A 24,242-nucleotide genomic window follows, 5' to 3' on the forward strand; every position below is an offset into this window, starting at 1 on the left:
CACTAGGGGTACTTGGGCTGAATCTAGTGGAACACAAGATTCAAAATTAAAAGTTCAAACTGTGCATAATGTTATATGTTGTTATATGTTTATCCAGTACAGCACGTTTGGTAAGTACAGTTCAGTTGTATTTATCTTTTAAGTACAAACTATTTGCTTTCAATTGTTTAGAACTTTGTCTACAAACATTTATTTAGGTATAATTTTTTTATTTACTTTTATATTTAAGACATTTTAATTGAATTATTTTTCAAGCACAGTTTTTATTTCCCTATAAAATGTTTTTTAATATATTTTTATATAAATTTATATATATATATATCTATGTATATAGACACACATTTTTACCATATTACAAATGTCTGCCTCACTTTCGATGAACACTAACACCTACTATGTGACTGTATTTTAATGTTGCATTATATATATTTAATAATAATAATAATAATAATAATAATTTCATTATAGTGGTACTTAGAGAGCCAGGAATTTTTTTGTAGGTGGTACCTGGTGTATAAAGTTTGAGAACCACTGATATAATAAATCCCCTCTCAAGAGAGTTCACGATTCTATTCCCCCTGGAGTACAAGAAAGCACATTGCAGTCTTTTGTTATATTTTTAATTTTGGGGCGGATACGGAGCAAAGGTAGCTGCTGCCCTCCCCCATGGGTGTGTCCAGGCCCGAAGGGGAGTGGGTGTGGAGGGAGGGGAGGGGGTCTCCTCTATCCACCTGCACACGCCGCTTCCCAGCCACTTGAGCGGCGGAAGCTCGTCCGTATTTAACCCTCTCTTCTTCCCTCTGGATCAACTCATTCGCTTTCTTTTGCATCTTCCCCCCGCAGTGGAGAGTACACAACTATTAACGGAGAGCAACTTCAGACCGTCAAGTTCACTTGAATCCATCCCAGGTTCGTTCGGCTCCGGCCGGGATAACCGTGCGGGATCTGCTGCGGAGGACACACACGCCGGCTCACGACTGCGTGCGCCCGGGCACAGACGCTCCGAGCACCCCCGGGGGCTGGATGGTTGTACATTTTTTTTTTTTTTTTTTTTTTGACCGCTTCTATCTCGACTTGCTTTGGAACTAACTAAACGGAAGGTAAGAGGACCTTTTCCGCATGTTTATGTGCCGTGAATCGTGCAGCTTTGAAGCAGATGCGCCTTTAAATCAACATAAGACGTCTGCCCATGCGAAGAATAAGCTTGCACGCCACGCCATAAATCATGTTTATATTACAAGTTGAGCCGTTTATTTGGTCCCCCGGGGAGCCTTTTGATGCTTATTCTATGCAACAGGCTCCTGTGTTTTTATACTGGAGCTGGCAGAAAAGAATGGTACCGTACAGGTAGCTACAATTTACACTCATCGACACCACAGCTAATGACTAATGACTTGGTACTCAAGTAGGAATGCACCGTAGTCATCACTATTGCAGAGGTAAAGTCAAAATAACAGTTCATATTTGTATGAAAAACAGTTCTTGGCGGGAAATATATTTTAAAAAAAATACAAATAAAAGGAAAAATAGGAAGTACGGCGGTAACTGAGCGACGCTGTATACGCTCGTAATCATTAATTGTAACCTCGAAATGTAAATATTTGTATGAAAAACACCTTTTCGACATATAAAACAGTCAACTGAAAAACAGTAAGTACAGTGGAGCAGTAACTGAGCGACAATGTATTTTTACGCCACAAATTATTTCGGTGAGCGCTGTTCGTAACCTGGAAATGTCAACTGTCGGGAGCGTCGTAAACCTCCTAAACTTAATTTGTGCCTCGTCTATTGCTAACCTACGCTAACACAGTAGTAAAGTCATAATTACAGGAAGTATTTATATGAAAAATACTTACAGGCCATACATATAAAGCAATCATCATACGAAACTATAAGCATGGTGGTAACTAAGCTAACTGACTAGTTTATTGTGCGCTATTCGTAACCTCAAAATGTCTTAAGTCAGGACCATCGTAAACCAAAGACCTCCCGACAGCCAGTATTGGACTCCAAGAGTCTTTTACCTTCTGTAGGACCCCAAAAGGTACATGCGTATTCCTAAAATGTCAAAAATCCTGATTCAAGGATACATTAGCCAACCCATTCCTCGAAATGTTGTCCTTGATAAGAGTGCATGAATTAATGAGCCACACATTGTCTATGTTTGTTTGAGCTAACATTGACTTTTGATGGCTGTTGTTGTGCCCATTGTTCTCTCACCCCCACCCCAGTTGCCAAAGCCCTCTATTCGGTTTTCTCTCTTTATGTAGCATCTGTCCCTCTACTCTGTCTCCTCATCTCAAGCCAACCGGCCGAGGCAGACGGTCACCCCACAGAGCCTGGGTTCTGCTTGAGGTTTCTTCCTTAGAGAAGGTTTTCGCCAAGTGCTTGCTCATGCAGGTTCAGTTGCTTTTTTTCTGGCTGTGAGATAACTTCTGTTATGAATTGGCAGTATAGAAATAAAACTGACATGACTATACTTTTCATCAACCACGCACAAAAAAAGAAAAATTACCAAGTAGCCTTATTTTGGTGACACGTGGTCCGTGGACATAACTCAGAGGCAGGTCACGTTTTTATCTTGGTTAAAGGTCTGCTTTGGAGTTTTGCCTCCAGGCCCTCGGCATGGAACTTGATCTTAAACCCTGACTGACAGCTTGACCTCAGACCGGAGACCCGTGTCTCAATGTCTCGGTGTCTCTGCGTCTCAGTGTAGCGGCAGCATAAATTATAGCTCCCAACACCGAGCTACGCTTGTTTTATTGTCTCCACGTCCTCCACGGCGACTTGCCACGCTGCATTTGGACGCCGTCCACCATCCCGACGTTCAGCCGCCCTTAGTGTGGTGGATGTTGCCCTGGTTCCCTTCACGACACTCTGCTTGTCAGACGCAAAAGGAAGAACTGGTGTTGAAAAAACAACAACCAAAAAAACAATGAAAATACAATTGCACTTGCTTGATATGTTGTCAAGCTACATCGCAGCAGGTTTGTTTCCGTTTGTATGCGGGGTGTCGGGCAGAGAGCAGCGGGAAGCGCCGTGGGTGGTAGGAGTGGAGAGAGGCTCTTTGGAAGTGAGAGGTTCATCCCAGAATGTAACCACAGCCATTGAAACCCCAGACATTGGCAATCCTCCACCTGAAGTAAAAAAAAAAAAAAAAAAAAAAACTGGTCTCCAAAAACAAAATATGTATGCCGTAAAAAGAAATTCATATGTAGACGGGATTAGAAGGCTTACCATTAATCAGTGATCAAATTTCAAGTGGTTAGTAATGCTGTTTCAAATGTGAATTAACCTTACTACCATATTTAGCATTTAACACCCCATAGTCTATCATTAAAGTTGATAATGAACTTTTCAGAGCAGTTTTAAATGTAATTTAAATCCAATTTTCTGGGCTTCCCAGGTACAAACTTGTGGCAAGTTGGTGTGGCGTGAGGTTCCGGCTCATTATCTGACACCCATCCATCTCTGTCCCTCAGCTCCCGGATTCTCCTCCCCCTCGGTTAGAGAGAGACAATGTTGTGGGACAGCCTGTGCTGTCTGCTGGCCCTGCTGGCCTCATCGTCCGCGGGGCTGCCCCCGGCCTTGGAGCCGCAGTCCGCCCCCAGGATCTTCCTGTCCTTCAAAGGTGGGTCTCCGATGCTGCTATGCGGTATATTTAGCCCGCGAAATCCCTCTTGGAATAGCTCTCCTCGTTATTATTCCTGTCGATTTAATTGCCTAATTCACTCACTGAACAGCGCCCCTGGAAAGTTGAAGAAAAAAAAAAAACACGTGGCCCTTACGCCAGTTTCACACATCAACGTGAAATTGGTTGGACACGTAAAAGTGAAAAAGTCTCAAGGACCCATGCGTGAAATTGAACAGAAGGTTTTAGTTTGAAGCAGCTATTTCAGGTGAATTCCAGGGTTCGTACTTTAACGAACTCCTCCAACGGAATTCACCCAAGTGATGATTTCGAGGATTCTCTGAATATTTCCAAAAATGCCCCCCGACACCAGCTTCCCCAGTTGACCTGAAATTGGGTGGACATATTTACCATAAGAGACACGCGAAAAAGTCTCAAGGACCCGTTCGTGAGCGTGAAGAGGAAGTCAGCCATTTTGGTTTGAAGAAGCCATTTCAGGCGAATTCCAGGGTTCAGACTTTTACTAGGAAATTCATTCATCCAAGTAAGCCCCAATCAGAAGTCGGTATCCTACATAGATGGAAGATGCTATATTATAGCCAAGCATTTGCGTCATAAACTATCCGTCTTGATTTTGAAGATTTGTCATGAAAAATATGGCTGCTTTCAGCTTTATTTACAGTCGAATGGCTTCTATCTATTCATTCGTGTCATTGGCACCAGTCGAGTTCAATTCTTGACAAGGACTCGTGCCTCAGTGCAGTCTTTGATGAGCGATGAGATGTTTCTGATGGTCCTTTTGAAATCGAAAGAATATGGTATATCCCCCGCCCTCTCCTTTTTTTTTTTTTTGAAATGGCCTGGCTGCTATTAGTTATCCAAACAGGCCTTTGTGTGGCCCTCGGCTCCCTTCTGAAATCAAGTCCGATTTCACACTTGGCCGGGCCCTCACTCAGGGCGACATCCAGCGTGTTATGAATGTTTGCCAGTTGCCACATGAGACCCTCTCAGTGTGTAAGTCCTCTGTTAAAATAGGTCTTAGTGATGTAGTGATGTGTGGATTTTGGGATGGGCATTTTTACGACATTTGATCGACTACGGGGTGACATTTATAGCTTCCTTATCTTTTATTGTGTGATATTAGATGGCAGAAGATGTAAGAAAAGTGCCTTGCATAGATAATCATGGTGTTCTTCAGGACCAGCAAACTACTTTGGAGTTTGGACTGAATCAACATTGCCTCTGCTGGTTGCTGCAAAGTAATGCACACAAGACATGATTAATCAATAATCAAATTGACAGATTTCTTACCGATCAATTAATCGATTACCAAGCTCTTCTCGAGTGGGACTCACCGAGTAACTGGTCATATGAGTATGCTGTATTTTCCCAATGATAGTATCATAATACAGTTATTATACGATAGCCAAACCCGTTATAAAGCGTGTTTTCATTGGTTGGTTGTTTGGATTCGGTGTTGAAGTATAATAGCATTGAGTAATATACAAAACTAATTGATTTCAATATTGTACCCTGCTGTAACACCAGCATTGACACACTGAGTGTATATGGACTGCACTTATTTGTTCTCATTTGTTTTGTTTGTGTTTCATGTGTCCTTTTTAAACACGTTTAAATGGAAGGGTTTTGTCAATTGAGATTTGCGCTCTCTGTCTCCCATTTTTTTGCCTTCTTTGTTTGTTTTCTTTATCCCTCGCATCCTATTGTGGGTCGCTAATCAAGACGGCTCTCACACGCTACCACTCGCACATTTACATGGTTGAAGAGAGATCATTCATTCTCCTTTTTTGTCTAATCAACTTCCGTTTTGTTTTTTAAATTCATTTCTGACGGTTACTTTATGCATCGCAGAGCCACCTCGCATAGATTGAAATGCCCATAAGCTATGCGCTGACTAATTGTATTGGTTTTTGCGCCACACTGCTGGGAATAGCTCTTAAAGGCGCTTTTATTCATTTTTAATGAGCTAGCATACTGAACTAAATAATGGGCATGAGGTTTCACAATAGCTTTTAGGTGGTGGCGTCCATATTTGGTTCGAATAAATATGACATGATAACAGAATGAGCTCGTCATGAGAATGATTTATGTTTTTGATCATAAAGCCTTTGTCCCTTGTCTGTCTGTGAAACGACTTAGTATGTAAAAGTTAAACGGTAGTAACGCGTTCCACTTTCCCACTGATCATTTTCATACCTTGACGGCAGTAGATAAAAATGTTGTAGCTTTTGGCACAAACCCCAAATCTAGACTGGAGAGACGCAGTGTTTTGTCTTCGCCTTTCAAATCTTTGCACTCAATCAAAGCAAAAAAAAACAAACAACAAGAGGTTAGATACAGAAATGCCGTATACTGTCGTGTTTTATCTGCATTATGTACCGTATCCGTAAATCCCCCTCCCTTGACAAAGGACTTGAATGACAAAATAGGTCATATTTGTCCTGCGCTTTCATTAATCTGCACTCTTGATTCCAGTGGTTTTGTATCAGATGTACAGTTTCGAGAAAGTCGACGTGTCGGAAAGCTCAAGGATTTGCGTCTTTAAAGTCTGACAAAGGCTGGATTTGCACTGCATGGTTCATGTAACACAATTCGGATATGCGTCATGGCAGCATAAGGAGAAAAAAAACCGCATACAATCAGATATCCTCAACTGGGAATCAGGCCTCTTCCAAATGTGGATATTCGATACGTGTCGGATAGCTGCCAATACGAGTGCAGTTTAAATACGCACATCAGCCATGTCCCGTTATCGCCAACTAGACATCATCAAAATACACTGATTGATGACGTACGACAACAAAAAGCATAGACAATTAAATGTGGTTAAGTAGGCGACATTAGAGGCGTGTATATCAATAAATGAGCAAAATAATTGCTTCTTCATGAAGTGGAGTCATTTGGAGGCTACCCTCTTTTAATTCAGTGCGGGGAAGAGTCAGCCAAGGCCAACTAGAAGTGAAATATTTGTAAAATAAATCAATAAATAAATAACATTTAAAGAATGATATACAGTACGTTAGCATTGAATCAAATTGGCCAGTTGGGCCTGCGGTGTAACCAGCCAAAATGAAAAAGTCCACCCTCAGTAAGAAGACATTCGTAAACGTTCTGGTTCAAAGTCAAAACATAGTACTCGAACCCTGGTAGCCTTTTATGAGGAAGGCCCGTTAAAAAAAAAAAAAACAACCCAAAAACAAAGGCCTTGTTATAAACCAACAAGGACCATATAGTCTTTAGAGGAGGCTCGCTTCGTCACTTGCAAGACTGTTATTAAGTAGCACCAAACGGCCACACAAAGAGCTGAAGGAATGTCCATTCAGAGCACGCGGGGATAGATCATCAACCAAAATCCCGGCCAGCGCTAACAAAGGTGCTAATGCATCTCCAGGCTCTGGTCTCAGGCGACGTTGACTCACCTTCACAAAAGATGACATGATGCAATCACAAATTTGAGAAACTGACAGGACTGATGTGCAGTTATGTAGGTGAGTATCACAAAGAAAAAGAGCCAGGATTAAGTCAGCTTTTGAGAACTCCTCTATTTACCTTGAAACCAACTCTATAATCACACTCTATTTTAGTGTGCAGATCTCGGCCGAGGTTGTGACCCCGCAAACAGAAGCCCGTCAGAGTCGAGGTTAACTGCCCTCCAACTATGGGAGAGTGGCAACATATTAACAAGTAATAGCTTGTTACTCTAATCCTCGGGCCACATTTGAAAGTGTTTACCGATGTTTTTCTTTCCAGCGTTTTCAGTCGGCAAGGGGAACACCTGTGTACCACGTTGGCCCCGGTGAGAAAAGACCCCAAAATTGGATGCGTTGTTTGGGACTTTGCCCATTCGTGCTTTGGAATCACCTTTGACCTTAATACAGGAGGTCGTCGGTTTACGACCGTACTGACGTACGGCGTTACGAGGTTACAAACCGCGTGAAATTAGTTATTTTACACACCGGCATAAGAATATAATGTCACGCGGCAGGAGAACGCACGCTCCGTTACCACCGTTTTTCATGTTTTTTATTCAATTTGTTGATATTTACGGCCCGCGATTGGCTGGCGACCAGTTCGGGGTGTACCCCGCCTCTCGCCCGAAGATAGCTGGGATAGGCTCCAGCATGCCCGCGACCCTAGTGAAGATAAGCAGAATGGAAGATGAATGAATGACTACTTAGGGCCTGCATGTTTTCCCATAAATTTCCATTTCGAGGTTACCAACAGTTTTTGCGCAGCGGGCAAACTATTTAAAACAATTGTCACGTTTTTTTACCCAAAAATAGCACTGTATTTCATAAAAATATAATAAAAGCTAATGTAAAGGAATAAACTGCTTTCATAGTTTACTTATCGTATGTACTGTAGTATTCACGTTGATGTATGCCTTTAAGGGGCGTGGCCTCGTGAGTGACGTCAGGAGCTGGAGTCAGGTTGGGTTAGTTGGTTGGGTTCGTCTGCGTGTGAGCATCTGGGCGTGAGTAGTGGCCTACAGCATCGCCTTGTTTTAATTGTGTATTTGTGCGTTTGACTTTTTGTCCCATGTGGCCGTTCTTCCTCACACGTGAGGGTATGACAGTACCTCAATTGCTTCGTATTATCTTTCGAGGCATATCTGAAGCTGGCTAGTATCTCACAAATCAACCAAACGACAGCCTGTAACTTGAAAAACCTGTCACTGAAGATATCGCTCGATGCTGACCGCAATATTAAGTCGACCTGCACACTAAAATTCTGCCTTGACAAAGACAATAAAACCCTTGTCAGCAGATTCGTAGATGCTTTCTATTTTCATTTGTTGCAGTTTGCGGTGGAGTCGCGCGTCCCCTTTCGCCTCACTAAATAAGGCAACCAAAATACTCCAAACACAGATGTGCATGTGTTGCACATTGCTGGGACTGTTGACGAGTTGCTAAATGCAGTCATTCAGTCAGCACATTGTTGCTCTAATCCACAAATCCTCGTGTCACTCGGTAATGCAATATCATGTAATTGATTGCCCGTGTCATCGGGCAACATGGCCACTTCAAGTGTATTACACTTGCGAAACATAATGAGACAGGACAGCAAGTGATTGTGGCACGAGGATGTTAGCATTAGTAGATTTAGATTTAGTGCATTTAATATGCTTTGCCATCAAATGAATCTATTTTTAAAAATGGAAGGCTATGATTTGCAGTCCAGAATACACATTTACATGATTTATTTGTCAGCCTATTGAAAGATGCTGTTTCCAACCATTTATTTGGCTTTTGAGTTTCACCCCTGGAGCAATCCCACATCCCACAGCAGACATGGTATCTGTAAAGCTGAACGTTACAGTGAGAGTTTACAGCGGACGACCATAACCTAATAAAATGACAAGAAAGTTATGCGATAGATGTAATATTGGGTTATGTATTTTTGCACCATTTAAAGCAGTCCATCACAAAAACATATATGCAATATCATGCTCATAAAAGTGAAGGCTCAATTATGTAACACTTTGTGGAAAATGTAAGTTAAAACTACTATTTTACATAAATTCACTACACACAGAGTGAAATATTACACAGTTTAATTTTTTTAAAATCATTTTGATGATTATAGCTAACAGCTAGCCAAAACCCAAAATCCAGCTTCTCTGGAAATTTGTATATTATATAAGAAAGAATGGAAATTATTTTCGAGATAGAAATTAGGTCGGAATTGGCCATCTGAAAAACATTTTCCTCCATGTCCTCTTTAATGATTCTGTATGTTTCACTTTTTGGAATTGAACTAACCAAGCTTTCTGTGATCATTTTTTTAAATATATTGAAATGCACCAACATCTATATATTATACTTTTGTATCTACTTTGCAAATTAAATGGGACTTACTGTGTTTTTGGTTAATAATAGAGAACCATGCAAAAAAAAAATGTCTTTTGTTCCGCAAACAATCCTGTTTGCACCTTACGTGACTCATCCGCTGCATTGTCTACTTTGCATCGTCTGTGCCCTTCTACCTGCCAGCTCCATTTCTCTGCCGCCTCCCCCATCGGATTCGGAAGCACAACGCAAATGTCAGCCTTTCACCATCCCTGTCCTAAATGCATTCAAATTCAGTGAAACCGTAAAAAGTTGCAAAAAGGAAAATGCTTTCAGCGAATTATTTCTCCTGGTTTTTTTTTGTTGTTGTTGTACAAAACATTTCCCATGCAGTTTTCCCCTGCTGGCGTTGTACCTGTCGGCATCAACACGGTGGTCCAAAACTGCCCCCGCTTTCCCTTCCCTTTTAAATCCCCATTAGTGAATGTCAGGGCCCTGAAACATGTTTCCACACAGCAACACGGGGCGGCTGTGGCACGCAAGCCTGCAGCAGTTATTACAAGACTTTGCTACTTTATCTCTGGAGATGCTGCCGGAGGAGCTAGAGGAGGAGGAGGAGGAGGAGGAGGAGTAGGAGGGGAGGGGGAGGAGGAGGAGGAGGAGGAGGAGGAGGAGGAGGGTAGCAGCGCATCCCCAACAACCTCTGCTCTGCTGGATGCGTGTTGTCAAACTATGATTATTCCAAAGACAGAAAAAGGAGGCGACAGTGCTAAATATAGTGTCCTTTTCTGTCTGCTCCTTTCTGTTTTTTTCCCCCCCTTGCCTCGTCGCCGGCATGCGCCCACGCTTCTCGCTCGCTCGCTCGCCCGCTACGGCACGGGCGCGCTTTTCTGCCAAGCTGAGCCGTCGAAGGAGGAGAAGATGGTCTCTAAAGTGCCCTAGAGTTTGTTTGAAATGGTTCTTGGGTGCAACAGTGGCACGTAGACAGATGTATCTTGTTGGGGTATATGAGTACAGTGGAGCCTTTTCAAATGGGACACTGGAAGCAAGCTTCAATTTGTATTTTTCCCCAAAGGCCAATCGGGGGTACCGATTATTGTTTTGATTAATGTTGGCATGTTTTACTGAGCAGCTAGGACAGACACTTTCATGACTACGATACCTACTTCCACTGGCTCCGCTCGGAGGGTCACCGTTACTCATCACGGTGACCCTTCTGTTGTGTTTGCACGAAAAAAACAAAGAAGCCAAAGAAAAAGTTTGTTTTTGTTTGTTTGTTTTTAGCACAAAACTTTCAGGCTTCTGCTAGAAAGCAAAAAGAAAAATACTCAGGAAAAGCCTACTCGTTCATCTGAAATGTATTTTTGGGTAATCAATTTTTGAAATTACCCTCTCAAAAAGATAAAAACATTTTTTTCAACTTGAGTTGAACTGGGTATACGTCACATTTATAGTGGAACAACTTTTGAAATTTGAGATTTATCTCTGGGTCATTTATTTCTATCACAGAAACTTTTGAACAGCGGTGTGTAGACTTTTTATATCCCCTGTATGTAGCGAACCAACTTTTTCTAATTATTGTGTGATTGATTTTGTGGAGCTTGTGTGTGATTTTTTTGCCCTGGCAGCGTCTCTGTTGTGTAAAGGGGGACAACACACAGCAGGGGGGTCAGAAGATGCTTTGTGGAGCGCAGGCATGTGATTGGCAGGTGTGTGTCTGCTCACCGCAACCCTTTTTATAGATCAATATGCGGCAGACGTGATAAAAATAGGCTTCGGCTCCCCCACGCTACCTCGAACCTGATCGCACCGACTCCCGCGGCCCGAAGTAGGCTCGATTGTTTTTGCGAGCGAGGTCGCGGAGCTCCTCGTGACTTGCCGCAGATTGTTACGTAGCCGGCGATTAACGTCAAGCGCCTACAGACCGAGAAACGAGGATGACAGTCGTTCCGGTAGCGAGTGTGAGGGGTGTCGTGGTAATGGCTTTTACAAGAGGCGGTGGTCTCGCAATTCAAAGTGACAGACGAGCATAACACAAGTCTTTTTAATATTCATGGCGAGTACTTGCGGTTTTCTCTGTGTGTTTGCAGAGCTTGTATGAAGCGCTTTCGATAGATACTGTAAGTGACTTTGGCTCGGTTGCCATGACAGCGTCTACCTGTGCACAGTTTTGCCCGACTCGTAACATGTCGTTGTCCTACCACTATGCCAAAAGTTGTCTGACTCGCGAGGACAAAGAGTGTAGCGATACGTAGTCCTTAAGCTGAATATCTATGATATTGAAGAAATGTCTTATGGTAAGCTGTTTGAATATTTATTTGATATCCTTACACTAATTTTCCCCACTAGTAGGACAACTTTGGCCTGCTAGTAGGACAATTACATGTTACAAGTGAAGAAAAATGACAAGTGGCTATTTTGATGCTACCAGTGCATGACGCAAGTCTACTCGTTGGGCTTAGCGGTGTTACTAGTGTAACACAGTGATTGAATAGTAAGTTTGAATAGTGTACTAGTAGGCCAAAAGTAGCTCTAGTAGTGGGAAAAATGAACTAGTAAGACAGTCATTCTACTAGTGCGCTGCATTGTCTAACCAGTAACGACAACGAGTCTCCTAGCACATGAACTTTAAGCTAGATATGAAGGATATCAAATACATGCTCAAATGGTTTTTAAGATGATTCAACACACTACTAGAAGGACGCACGTTGCCTCACTAGTAACATGTAGGACACTAGTATGCCAAAATTGTCCTACTAGAGAGGCCAAAGACATATTTGTACATTTACTTTAAGCTGGGTATCAAGCTTAAGTTCCATACACTATTACGTCCTTTGTCCTCACTAGTAAGACAATACAGTGCGCTAGGAGAAGGATTGTCTACGAGTAACATTTTTACCAATGCTACATACTAGTGCCACTTTCTGCCTAGTAGTATGCAATTAAACCTAACCAGTAAACTACTGTGCTGCACTGGTAATACGACTAGGCCCAACTAGTAGGCATGTGTCACGCACTAGTAGCCTCCTGAACCACACCAGCAGCACCAAAACGCCCTGTATTCATGTTGTCCCACTAGTGAGGACAAAGAAGTACTAGTACATGGACCTTAAGCAGGGTGTCAGGGATGTTGAATAAATGCTTTAGGAAAGCGGTTTGAGCATTTTTTATTTATTTTTTTTAATATCTTTTATATCCTGCTTAAGTTCCATGTACTAGATCCAGCTTAAGGTCATACTAGTTGGCCAAAAGGGGCACCAGGAGCAGAAAAAGTCACTCGTAAGACACAGTCATTCTACTAGTGTGCCCCAGTTGTTCTACTGGTGCGCAGAATTGAGCCGTCACTCCTCACCGGCCAAATCAGGAGATGTGGGTTGTAATCACAGCGAGCTTATTTCCCCCGACGTGCGTCTCTTCGTACAGGAAGTCCCTGGGTGACGATCCGAGGAACTAAACCCACAATTGTGTTTATTAGACAGCTGTGATTTGTGAAAAGTTTTAGTGCGAGAAAAGTGTGACATTAGCTTCTTTATCCTGCCCGAGTGGACGAGATGGCCGGCCAGATGTTTTTTTTGCCATGGGGAGTCACAGCTTGGTCTGAAATTAAGTGGACACCAGGTCAAGGGCACCTCTCTACTTGTTTATGCAGACAGCGATCATTCATTATCATTTGTCTGTCAGTGTCGGGATCTTGTTTCTGAGGTGCTGTTGACCTTTTCGAACACTTGGGGTGGAAGCCTACAGTACCCTGGTTCTATGTGTATGTTTGCTACCAGTGTGGCTGTAACACTTGGACTCAACCTCCAGAGTTGCAGCAACACCAAGCTACACTGTATTAAAGATGAAATATTGTGGAAATATTCCAGTGTAGGGTTTCTTGTTGCAAAAAATCTCCCAAGAATGTTTTTCCTGTCGTCATTTAGCAGGAGTTGTATGTATCAATTTTGGAATAAGGTTGTAACAAAAATATGCAATATGGGTAAGGGTGAAAAATGTAATGTAATTCTTGATCCTTTTGGTGTTTTGGACAGCTTGAAACTGTTATAAATTGTGAAAAATAAAACGCAAAATATGTCTGAGTTAGCACTTTCGGAAACGCAAAACATTTTGGTTAAAACTCCAGTTGAGGCACGAGGATTTGGCTCCCCCAAGTCAAGAAAAACATCTGGTCAATGAATCAAATGGATTTTATGTCAGTGTGCGTCAAATAAGTTATGGTTTTTCTGTACTGTTGGTAAGGCAATAAAAGCAGTTTGAAAAGATCATCATGATCTTGTGGAACTTTTTTTTGCAGTGGATAAAATAACAAGAGAGAACAGTTTGTGATGGCTTGATTTGGAAGTTCCAACCAGCGATTAAGTGTTAAGGACACAATTTGTTTTGGATAGCCTTGTTTGACAAGCCCTCGGATGAATTATGTCACAATGAACTTCTGCTGCGATCCTCCAGTGAAAATACTGGCTTTATAGACTAAACCTAAACGCTACAGTAGATTTGCCAATAAAATAAAAGGTGTGATTGTTCTCTGAATTCTATTCAGGTGTCAGCGTAGTCACGGATTTGGACTGAAATTCAAATCTGGTGACTTGTGGTCTGTACTTTCTTACTGCAAGCTCACCAGAGGGGGACATGTCGGTCATCTGGTGACAACAGGTGCATGTGAGGAACGAAAGCAATGCTGCCTCAGAGTCCGACGAGCGTTTAGTGTGCAGCTATTGTTGGCATATGTCTAAGGAGATTTAATGCAGCCGTTTGACTTGTGAATATATGACCCTCAGATTTTCCCAATGGAGTCAGGAAACTCAATCAGAAGACAGGATGAGACAACCCAGTCTGTGTTTTTTGTGAGTTGTTTGACTTTGTTTTGCAGCTACAGGACATCTTCGCTTTACAACAGTGCCTTCATACAATGTTATGGGGTTAAGAATAATGTGGTCATGTGCCACAAGAAGGCATAATCAGTTACTGCTGTACTAAACATTTGTACATTGTGTCAGTAGTTAATTCATTTGAAAAATGTACAAACCCAAGGTTGAGCAGCCTGCTAGAACCCACTTTGGACAGACATCCAATGGTCCCCCGTAGTGTTTGTACTTTGTATAAAGCTCCATCATAATCACATTACCAAGTGCCAGTGCTGAACAAATTTGTTTCGCCAAACAAAGGTTGAATTGTGAAATCGTGACCAGCATGTTCAAGTTCTGATGGTCCATTTCTCTTGTCCCTTGTAAGGACAAAGACTACCACATTCCGGCACAGGAGGACATCGTAAATAGCTAAGGGGTGGGAGAGGAGAGGTGAAGGCGGTCAGAGGAAGAGGAGGACTGAAGGAAACCGCAAAAGGGGAGCCGCGCGAGGGCTCCACGAGCGCTAATGGACTGCAGGGCACCCGTGTCACTTTTGCTATCGCAGCCAGTGAGAGTGAATAGATGGAGGGATTTGAGAAAGACTGTGGGCGTACGTGGGAATACTGAGGACAGATTACGCGTCTGTTTCCTATTAGCTGCAAATGAGTTTTGGTCGAGATGGTTTACCTCAGCATTTGACGACCTGGTCTCTTGCCAAGCCTCCTCAGTACCCCCGTCAAAAGCCTAGCAGAGCTATTGACACTTGTTCTCATCGTAGAAGGTGTTGTAAGTAATTTGGCTGGAGGACCAAAGGAGACTAAAAGCTGCTATAAATATTGATTTTCAAGCAGTTAACGCCCCTTGGAATTTTTCTGATGTGTTTATGGGACGTGATGAGTTCTGGAGAGTATTTTGGGGGGGAAAAAAGTCCCCAGACACACCCCTTCATATTGGGCTCCTGAACTTTAAGCCTGATGTCAGGATTTGCACAAAATACGTTTTTGAGTATTGGATTTTAAATACATAATCAGTAATGATGCAGTCAGTGATGATGAGAAGAAAAAAAACCCTCAGTCTTTAGCACTCTTATGGGAAACATCTCAGTCCTAAATGAGATGTCAGTTGTTTTTAAGTTTTTGGCAGGAGCTGGGTAACCTCAAACGCTGCCTTAAATGTTTCTCAGGTGAGAGATGTCCGGCGTGTACAAAGTCCTGGCTGGAGACCAGGAGGCTGTCTTTGTGATTGCGTGAGGTCTAACCAATGAGGCCTAACCATGATGCTGTGAGAGGTTGTACAAGTGGTGTCTCCACTATTGGATTAAAGAAGAGCTGGAACATTCCTGCTGTTAGAGCTGTATTTCATCATATGGACTACAGTCCTGACCTCCACTGCACACAGGATGCTTTAATTGGTGAAAACCGAGCCACAGTCAGATGCTAACATCATTACCACCTCCAAGGTTTGAACTGCGCATGTTGGGTAAAATAAGAAAGCCTCGCTATATCTTCAGTCGGACGTCCCTTGCTTCAGTTGGACGGTTTTGCATTAGAGGCTGCAGTTACTGCCCAGCGGTGCCCATGTTTGAAGGTCATGCCTCGGCGACGAGAACCCACTGAACTCTTCTCGGCAGGAAGGGCAGAATATAGTGGAACGTGAGCTTTCCAGACCTTGTTTTCTGGCTTCATGCACTGATGGGCACCCTGATAATGTTCTGACTGTGGAGCGAGGAGATGGCCTCTCATGCCTGGTCATTGTGGCGACTCGCATAGACTTGATGCCAAGATTTTCTCCATGCCTGCACCCTTCACGCCCCTTCTGCCTCCGAGCTTTGTTCGCTCGTCCTGTTCTCAGGAACCCTCTCTAGGTGTTCCTGATGGCATGTTGGCAACACAGGTCCACGGCGTCTGTGGCATATGCGTGTGAGCGCATGCATATGGATGAATGAAAAGCAGGAGGAAGGAGGGCCTCCTGTGTTGCCGTTGTCATTGTTGTTGTTTGTGTCGACGCCTCACTCATCCCCGTGAATGGACCGCATGGTCTCAATAGATGAGGGGCGTTTGTGTAGGCTGAGACCATCATTAATTTACTTCATTCAAGCCGCCTGGGAAGCGGAGGAGGAGTGGCCTACAGTTCTGGCATTGGCACTCGGAGAATCTAAAGTGTAGTGGGTACACACATACGGACCATCGGGCCAAATTTGAGAATTTTCCCTCCTTACGATCAAAGTCAGCAAAGGGACGATTATCGGACAAAAGAAGAATTTGCAAACACGAGCTGACATTTAGATGAGCTTCTTCTATTCCTTCTTTTACTACTACTCTTTCTTCTTTGTATATCCGGCAGTGGTGATGTTCTGTGGCACCATTCTGCCCCTCACAGGTCAGTCTTGGAAGTACACAGACAACATGTTGGTCATCTAGACTAGAGCAGCGGCCTATAAACTTTTTTTGCACCACGTAATGCAACATTTTGATGGATCGGCATGGAAAGAAAAACAAATGATTAAAAAGCCAGCTGGCCATTCTGCTGAATGTAGTTGTTGTGATTAGTGGTTAGCTCTGTCCTTGTTTCTCTTCAATGAGCTGTTCTCATCTTGAGGTAATGGCAGACAATGACACCCTGATTATGTTACTTATGTCCAGTCTACTCCATAATTTCAATTTGGTCGGCGTCATTGTAGAAAATCCCAATTCGCAAAGATAGGTTGTTGGAAAAGGTAGCAAGGAATTCAGTACTTTTTTGGGGTGAGGGGCAGTTTTGACAATAGTACGCAGGCGGTGTGGGCATTGGTAGTGTCTCTTAAATACAGCTTTCTTTTTCTTGGAAGCTGTAGGTTCTTTGCCTTGTGTCTCATCAGTTGGTCTGTTTTCCCTTTTCCGAAGAAGCTCTCCAAAGACGTCTGGTTTTTTTTTAACTTGTTTTTTCTAGCTTGAGGTTGTGGGCTTTTACCCTTTTACTTCCATATCACATCACAGAGACGAGCAGTTTGATTTGTGTACAAAGGCACTAGATTTTTAAATAAGCGGTATTTCTGACTGATAATCATTCAAATGTTTTTTGTTCAGTCTCTCTTTGGGGCCTGGTACCTAATAGTCCACGGACTTGTCCAATTTCCTTGTACCTCCCTCCCTGCGCTTGTTCTCTGGCTCTCGTCTCTCACATCCTCCCCAGAAAGCTTCAGAAAGTCATCAATAAACTTGGCAATGATGCCGGTCTCGTCTGTACCGTGATGGACGACTAGCCCCCAGAGCTGATAGGACTACTTTGCGGAACAAATGTTTGACATATCTGCTTTTAATGTTGTCAACTCTACTGAGAAATGCCATCAATTTAAAAGAAAAATGTCTTTGACATGAAGTGACAATGGTCCTTTTGTTGACATGTAATCCCATTTAGCCAGCGTTACACGCTGGGAATTCATTCAGTTGTTGGGCTTTTGATTGCGCCAGCATCAGTCCCATACAGGATTGGTGCAGAGCATGAAATGTGGCTTTTCACTAGCGTATCTGGATTACACTGTCCTATTAAAGCATCTGTGCGTGATTCATTAGTCACAAAGCTTTGAAATGCGTTCTGGGCAATTAGACTGTGAACCAAAGAGCAGTTTTTGGGCATGTCAGTGCACACATGTCAGTGCACTGAATTGTTTAAATTCCTTTTCAATATGTTGTCATTATTTAAGTAAACAAATAAGATTACCGCAAGCCAAAAATGAGTCTTTTTTTGCTGTGGATGCAGGATTAAGAAGAAAAAAAAAAAGGATCGTTATCATAACAATCGATTAATTGATTGCAAAGAATTTGGTAAGTTGTCATATTTTGGAAGTAGTCTTTACTTAATGTCAATGGAGATATCGTTATATGTGTGGTGTGGTGTGGTGTGGTGTGTTGGTCATCTCAAGCACAATGCACACCACACACTTGCCGATCCTCGTCATATATGGTATCGCTCATATTTAAAAAAAATCGTTTGAGGTGTTTAAAATCAGCACTGTGGTGTGGATTCTGTTTTAGAGGACAGTGATTGTACTAAATGTAGTTGAGTGTGTTAACAAACAGCAAACATTTGGGTGGTGGGAAAATTTGGGTGAACATGGAGATGACTCAAAAGATTTCTTCTACGGTTTGTGTCATCTTTTTCCATTTTATTTTTTTGTCGTGGCGCACCTCAAGATGGAAGAACCCAAAAGAGAACTCTTATTTTATTCCACTTCCTAACTTTATTTGGTCACTTTGACTCTTTATTCTGGACCTCTAAAATCATTTACAGAACATAAAGTGGCAGCGTATCCCTTGTCTATTTTTGTGTTAATGTTGCAAATGAGTCATCAACACACTCCACATGATTGTAACCTGACCACTGGAAAGGTTGCCTGACAGAAAATGACAGACTGCAAACAAACCAGCCACCAGTGGAGAAAGACATCATTGCTTTTTCACATCTGATTAGTTAAAAAAAAACACCAAAAAAAACACAAACAAACAAACTGAAAAAAGATGATGGGATGATAACAGGAAGTACTGGTGTGGACCATTCTGTTTGTCTTATCGGTGCAGAGCGTATGGCTAAGCACGGACTTATGAAAAGGTAGGACGGTGTAAGATAAGAGGTTTTAGCCTCCGTGTGTCTGTGCGACCACCGACCTCCTTGACGAGCATGTTACAGTGTGGATGGAAGGAACTGTGACGGAGATCAGTGTCGGATGTTGCCTTTCTCACCACCGATAAGGCTCTTTTCCTTCCTCCCCTCCTCTTTATCTTGCTCTCATTCTTCAGTGCAAAGCAGCTACTTCCAGCTAATACTTTGTTTTGTCATACCTATGTGAGCATCTCCCTCGCTGGGAGGGAGGACGTTGCGTAATTAAATTGGATTGCGCAAGACAACACCACTTCAGCGTATCACCCTTTTCTGCTTTTGGTTGCACTTTATACATGGATTCAATGGGCCTGAAGGCTGGGAAGTGCCTGGTTGAGTTTGTCCATTGCATGCCCAATATGCACTACCTTTGTTCGTCAGTTTACAACAGCGTTGTGTTCCTATGACGACGTAACTCCTAATTTGTCCATAAGTCGCAATGTGCCGTTAACTACCGCTGATGTAGTAGGGAAGTCATATAAGTACAGCAGTAACTTGAGTGTGCCGCTGCGCCTGTTAGTTCAATGCGCAGTGTTCAGAACCTCAAAATGCCGTATGTTGGAAGCCCCGTAGTCAATATACAAGGGGTCCTCACTTTACGGCGCTGTGTTACCACCCAAATTTGTAAGTAACCTAGGTCTCACTGCGCAGTAGTCTTATCACTCACCTGTGCTAAAGCGGTAGTAACGTCATAACCGCAATAAATATTTGTAGAAAATAAAAATAGATAATACTGATTTAAAAAAAAAAAAAGAAAAAAGTATGGGCGTAAATGAGCTTTCCTAATTTCAGAAATGGCCTCAAATTCTTATGCCCTTGGGTGTATCCAATGCAAAATGTTAAATGTATAGTTTTTGTTTTCATTTTGAATGGTGCAAAGGTTTCCTTGAAATTGTCCCATAAGATCCTTTTCAAAATACAGTATATGACCAATATTTTTCTTAATATCTCACGAACGCAACTTCCTAAAGCTACTTTGCCCCCCAAAAGATACCTTTTCAAGACGTAAAATTTACTTTTCTCCAAAATTTAGACTTAAATGGGGCGTCTTCGGTTTTTTTAGTTAAAGTGGAAACTGACAACGCAACCCGAATTTAAGTTGGCTCGCGTTGTGACATATCCTTACGTCTTCTGCGTAAACGAGTTTGTTGCGTGCCGTTTGTAAGTCGGTGGCGCCGTAAACTGATAACCCCCTGTAATTGCTTTATTGTCAAAGTCAATGAGGGGGGTCATGTGAACCACATGTTTAGACGCGTTTCCTTCAACACAGACGTTCCGTTTTGGATTGTTTGAATGTGTCAGAAAAAAAACAAACATTTGATTGTTATTCACCAGACATGCCCCTTATTAATTTGGATTTTCCTCCAACTAGGGGCTTTTGCAAGCCCTTTTCACCCCCAACTGGCCTGAAACAGACTGACCCTTGTGGTCACGGGTGAGACAAAGGCCACAGGGTCGCAGGGTAGGATGTCCCATCTGTCCGTCAAACGTGAAAGCCAGCAAATCAACAGGCGTTGGGGTTCGGGGAATGGGAGGGGTGAGAATGTCAGTCAGCAACGGGGAGTATAAAAAGGGCGTGCATTACACAGACAGAGAGTGATCTAAAGGTCTGTCAGTCAGGCTGACCTTGGAGCTAGCGTTGCTCTAATCGTTGGCTGGGATGAGCGCGAGGCCCTTCGATGAGCAGACAATTCCCATTATCCATTAAAAATGTAATGGCTGCCAGCAAACTTCATCTTGAGTGACACTTTCTTTCTTGCGTTAAAAGCAAGTGTTTAACCTGAATGAAATATGGTTGTTATTGAAGCTTTGGTCTTGGTAGAAGATCATCTTGTCTCATTCTACATAGTGTGAATACTTGCTAGTCCAATGCTGATCTCACAAGACCCTTTGTGATGTCATTTCCCTTTTCCCGTGATGGTGGGCGAGCTGGAACCTATCCCATCTGACTTGTGGTTAGATAAGCAGCGCCCACCCAGGACTGGTAGCCAATCAATCGCAGTGCATGCCCAGTTATGCATTTTCTACAGTGTCATCAGGGTGGCTGTGAGCTGGAGGCTATCCCAGATGACTTACACCCTGGACTGTTCGGCAGTCAGTCGATCACAGAGCACAAACATTTACCTTCACCTCTACAGAAAAAGTAGTCTTCAATGAACGATACGAACTAGATTCGAACCCTGAACCTCTGGACACTTGGTCAAACCAGCTAACCACTAACTCACCGCAGTGACAATTATAAACCCCTTTCAGCACAGCATGTTTGCCATAAGAAGATGCTGGATCCTAGTGTAGTCGAAAGCTGTTGTTTTTGAAACGATTATTGAAACATGACGTGCTTTGTGTCCTTCTTTCAGCTGCAATGAGTGGCTCTGCTGGTTGTAGCCAAGTGCATTCCATTTTTACTCCAATTGCTTCAAGATGCAATTAATCAACAATCTGTTATCATGGCCATACTTAGTAGCGCTTTCCTACCTAATTCTGGCGCATCCCAAACTACCTCCCAACGAATGGATAATGGCATTCCAATGCCGTCACCCTTCCCCCTGGCCGCGTCTGCCCTCACTCCACCTCCCACTATTCCTACTATCGTCAACTCCATCATCAGACACTCTCCAGTTAAGAAATGATGGATGTCTTCGCCACCCCCCCCCCCACTTTGACAGATGTATTTAATGCGCCATAGCACGATGCTCTGTTTCTACCATCCAATGTTGAGAATTCACATTGTGGTCCATTGGAATGCTTCGAATCGCTTTGCGCATGCTTTTTTTTTTTTTTTTTTTTTTTTCCCCAATGGTAGTTTGTGGCTATTTTAAGGGCTTCAGTCATGCTGTTTGGATAAATGGGATTAAAAACAATGGCAGTCAAAAAACGACTGATGATGGTAACTCCTTTTGTCTGCCATTGTAATTGTAATTGTAAGTCTCTGAAATGTTCTGAGAACAAATACCGGACGACAGGCCAACTGAGAGACGCCGCTTGGTTTTGGTCAAGGATTGAGACTAAAGTGCACTTTGCAAATTTAAACAGTTAAACCTATTTTTAAACTGCGAGAGACCCCGCATGAGGAAATGTGTATCGTTACGTTTCACGAAGTCCCTGGCTTGACCAAACTTGGTGTTAAGCAAACAAATAAGGATTTGCGTTGATAAATATTGAACAGATTTAACATTCACAATTGGTGGCACCGACTGTTTTCCAAGCAGATCAGGCATTACAATCACTCTTAACAGCGAAATCCAACAGTCAGGCCTTTTATTGCAAGGGAGGACAAAAAGTGCTAATACTTGACCTGATTGTTGGTATGTGTATGTTGGAGTCTAGTCCAATAAATGGTACAGAACACACACACACACACACACACACACACACACGCACGCACGCACATGAACCGCTGCTCTCACCAAGGCCTTAAACAGAAAGCATAATATTATTCCTGGGCTTCTCCCGGGGAGTTAAGATCTGTGTGTTTTTGTTTGAGCGGACACTCCTGAGTTGATCGAAAATTTCGTGGGTTAATTTATTTGTTCTGTCCCGGATTGTGGTTGCAGATTTTATAACAGGCCGTAGAAAGGCCAGTGTTGCCTGGAGAACCATCCACGGCCACAGTGATCTGCGGGTTCACTGATCCCCAGTTGGACGCTAATGGAATGGATAAAGAGATGGTTGTTATGCTTGATCGTATTCTCCAGCGGGGGCCACGTTTTGACAATCCTCAACTTTCAGTTTTGAGGTTCACTGTAGTTTCGAGTCAAATACACACAAAAAAAGGCCCAAAAATTCATCCATGTCAGGAGGGGTTGGCCTGCTCCAAACGTTGCGGAGATCTTTCTGGTGAAAATTCAGTATGAGCCTACAATGCACACTAACCTTTACTAGTTGAACTAATTTCACCCTCTCCAAACAAATGTTTCAGTTCTCTTTCCATAACTCTAACAAGCTGAACGAAAAAATTCACAACCGGTGTTAATTTCTGAGAATGTCCACTTCTATGCCTTTCTGTGACTCTTCCAGTCTTTCTGTATCTCTGTTGCACCCTGCTGATGACACGCTAAACTAAATGTGAAACCTTTAACTGTGTGACTATTGACTACACCCCCTTGGTTCTGAAAGGTTGTTCTGCTTGATTTTGTCTTTTGTTGCTCAGCGTCCACATAGCAGTAAATCAAACAGAAAATAAATGAAATGAGCAGCTCCTCCCCGCGGACCCCGACTGGGATGCTAGCATCTGAGCTCCACGCCGCGCTGCCTGACACCCAGCCACCTAATTCTTGAGCGTTATGCAGTTGTCATATGGAATTAGGGCACATACCTGGTCTGTTGTTGGGCTGACCTCTCTTTTGTTTGCCTCCACGGTGGGGTCAAGTGGGCGTGTGCAGTGATAGACAGTGCGGTATTATGTTGACCGTGCAGGGGCAGATGGACTTCTGCCAGTGGCCCATTAGTGGCCGATGGTAGGATAACTTCACAGATGCCAGCGACCTATGTGCTCCATTAGCTGGCCATTTGGGACCGAGGATGGGCTTATGCGCACTCCAAAGACCTCTAGGTGACCTTTGGGCTTGACACCAAATACAGGATTGAGCGTATTAAAGGATACAAGCTGAGCCGTGTGCAGCATTCAACAATAGCCACCGACCGAATTAATTAAGCGCATACACTATGATCGCTTGGGTCTGGTTCAGATAATCCATTCAACCGTTTTCTATATCGCTAATCCTCATTAGGGTCAAGGGTGAGCTGGAGCCTATCCCAGCTGATTTTGGGCGAGAGGCGGAGTACACCCTGGTATGGTCACCAGCCAATCACAGGGCACGTATAGACAATCAACCTCACCTCAAACCTGTGTGACAGATGTGCTAACCACTCTTACAGCATGCTGCCGGTTTGGAAAATGACTTGCAATTTTCTTTCATAAAAGTCTGCAAAATTCCTTCGTATATATGATGCAGATACAAAAGATTCAATTGGTTGTTTAATTTCACACTTGGTGAGTGGACAGACGCTCCAGAGACCCAACTATTTAAATACAAATTTCTTCTCTTTCAAATCCAAAGGAACAATCCTAAAAGAAGTGAAACTTGGCATTTTTTTGTACATGTGTCTCCGGGTTAGTGTATGTGTGTGGACACAAGACTTAGTCATTGCACACTGCATCACTCACTGTTAGTACGGGAAATGATCTGTATGGAGTATTTTGTAATTGTATCATTTTTATGAATCACCATTTACAGAACAGGGAGTAAAGTATCGCTTATTACACCTTCAGGAAGTGAAATTTGGCCCCAGAAGAACATAAGGGTGGTTCGATGGGGT

The 24,242-nt window shown here is 42.9% G+C and overlaps 1 protein-coding gene across 2 annotated transcripts in view; it reads left to right on the top strand.

Moving 5' to 3' along the window:
• Positions 1-723: 723 nt before the first annotated feature.
• Positions 724-24,242, top strand: part of sema3fa (sema domain, immunoglobulin domain (Ig), short basic domain, secreted, (semaphorin) 3Fa) — a 59,676-nt gene continuing 36,157 nt past the window's right edge. The window contains exons 1-2 of one of the 2 annotated variants that reach the window (XM_061783845.1): positions 724-1,100; positions 3,483-3,631. In XM_061783845.1, the coding sequence (XP_061639829.1) occupies positions 3,520-3,631 (112 nt within the window). In that variant the 5' untranslated portion in view covers positions 724-1,100; positions 3,483-3,519. The remainder of the gene's footprint in view (positions 1,101-3,482; positions 3,632-24,242) is intronic. The other variant, XM_061783846.1, reaches the window with a different exon arrangement.

Source organism: Phyllopteryx taeniolatus, chromosome 9, assembly GCF_024500385.1.
Source record: "Phyllopteryx taeniolatus isolate TA_2022b chromosome 9, UOR_Ptae_1.2, whole genome shotgun sequence".
Classification (NCBI taxonomy): domain Eukaryota; kingdom Metazoa; phylum Chordata; class Actinopteri; order Syngnathiformes; family Syngnathidae; genus Phyllopteryx; species Phyllopteryx taeniolatus.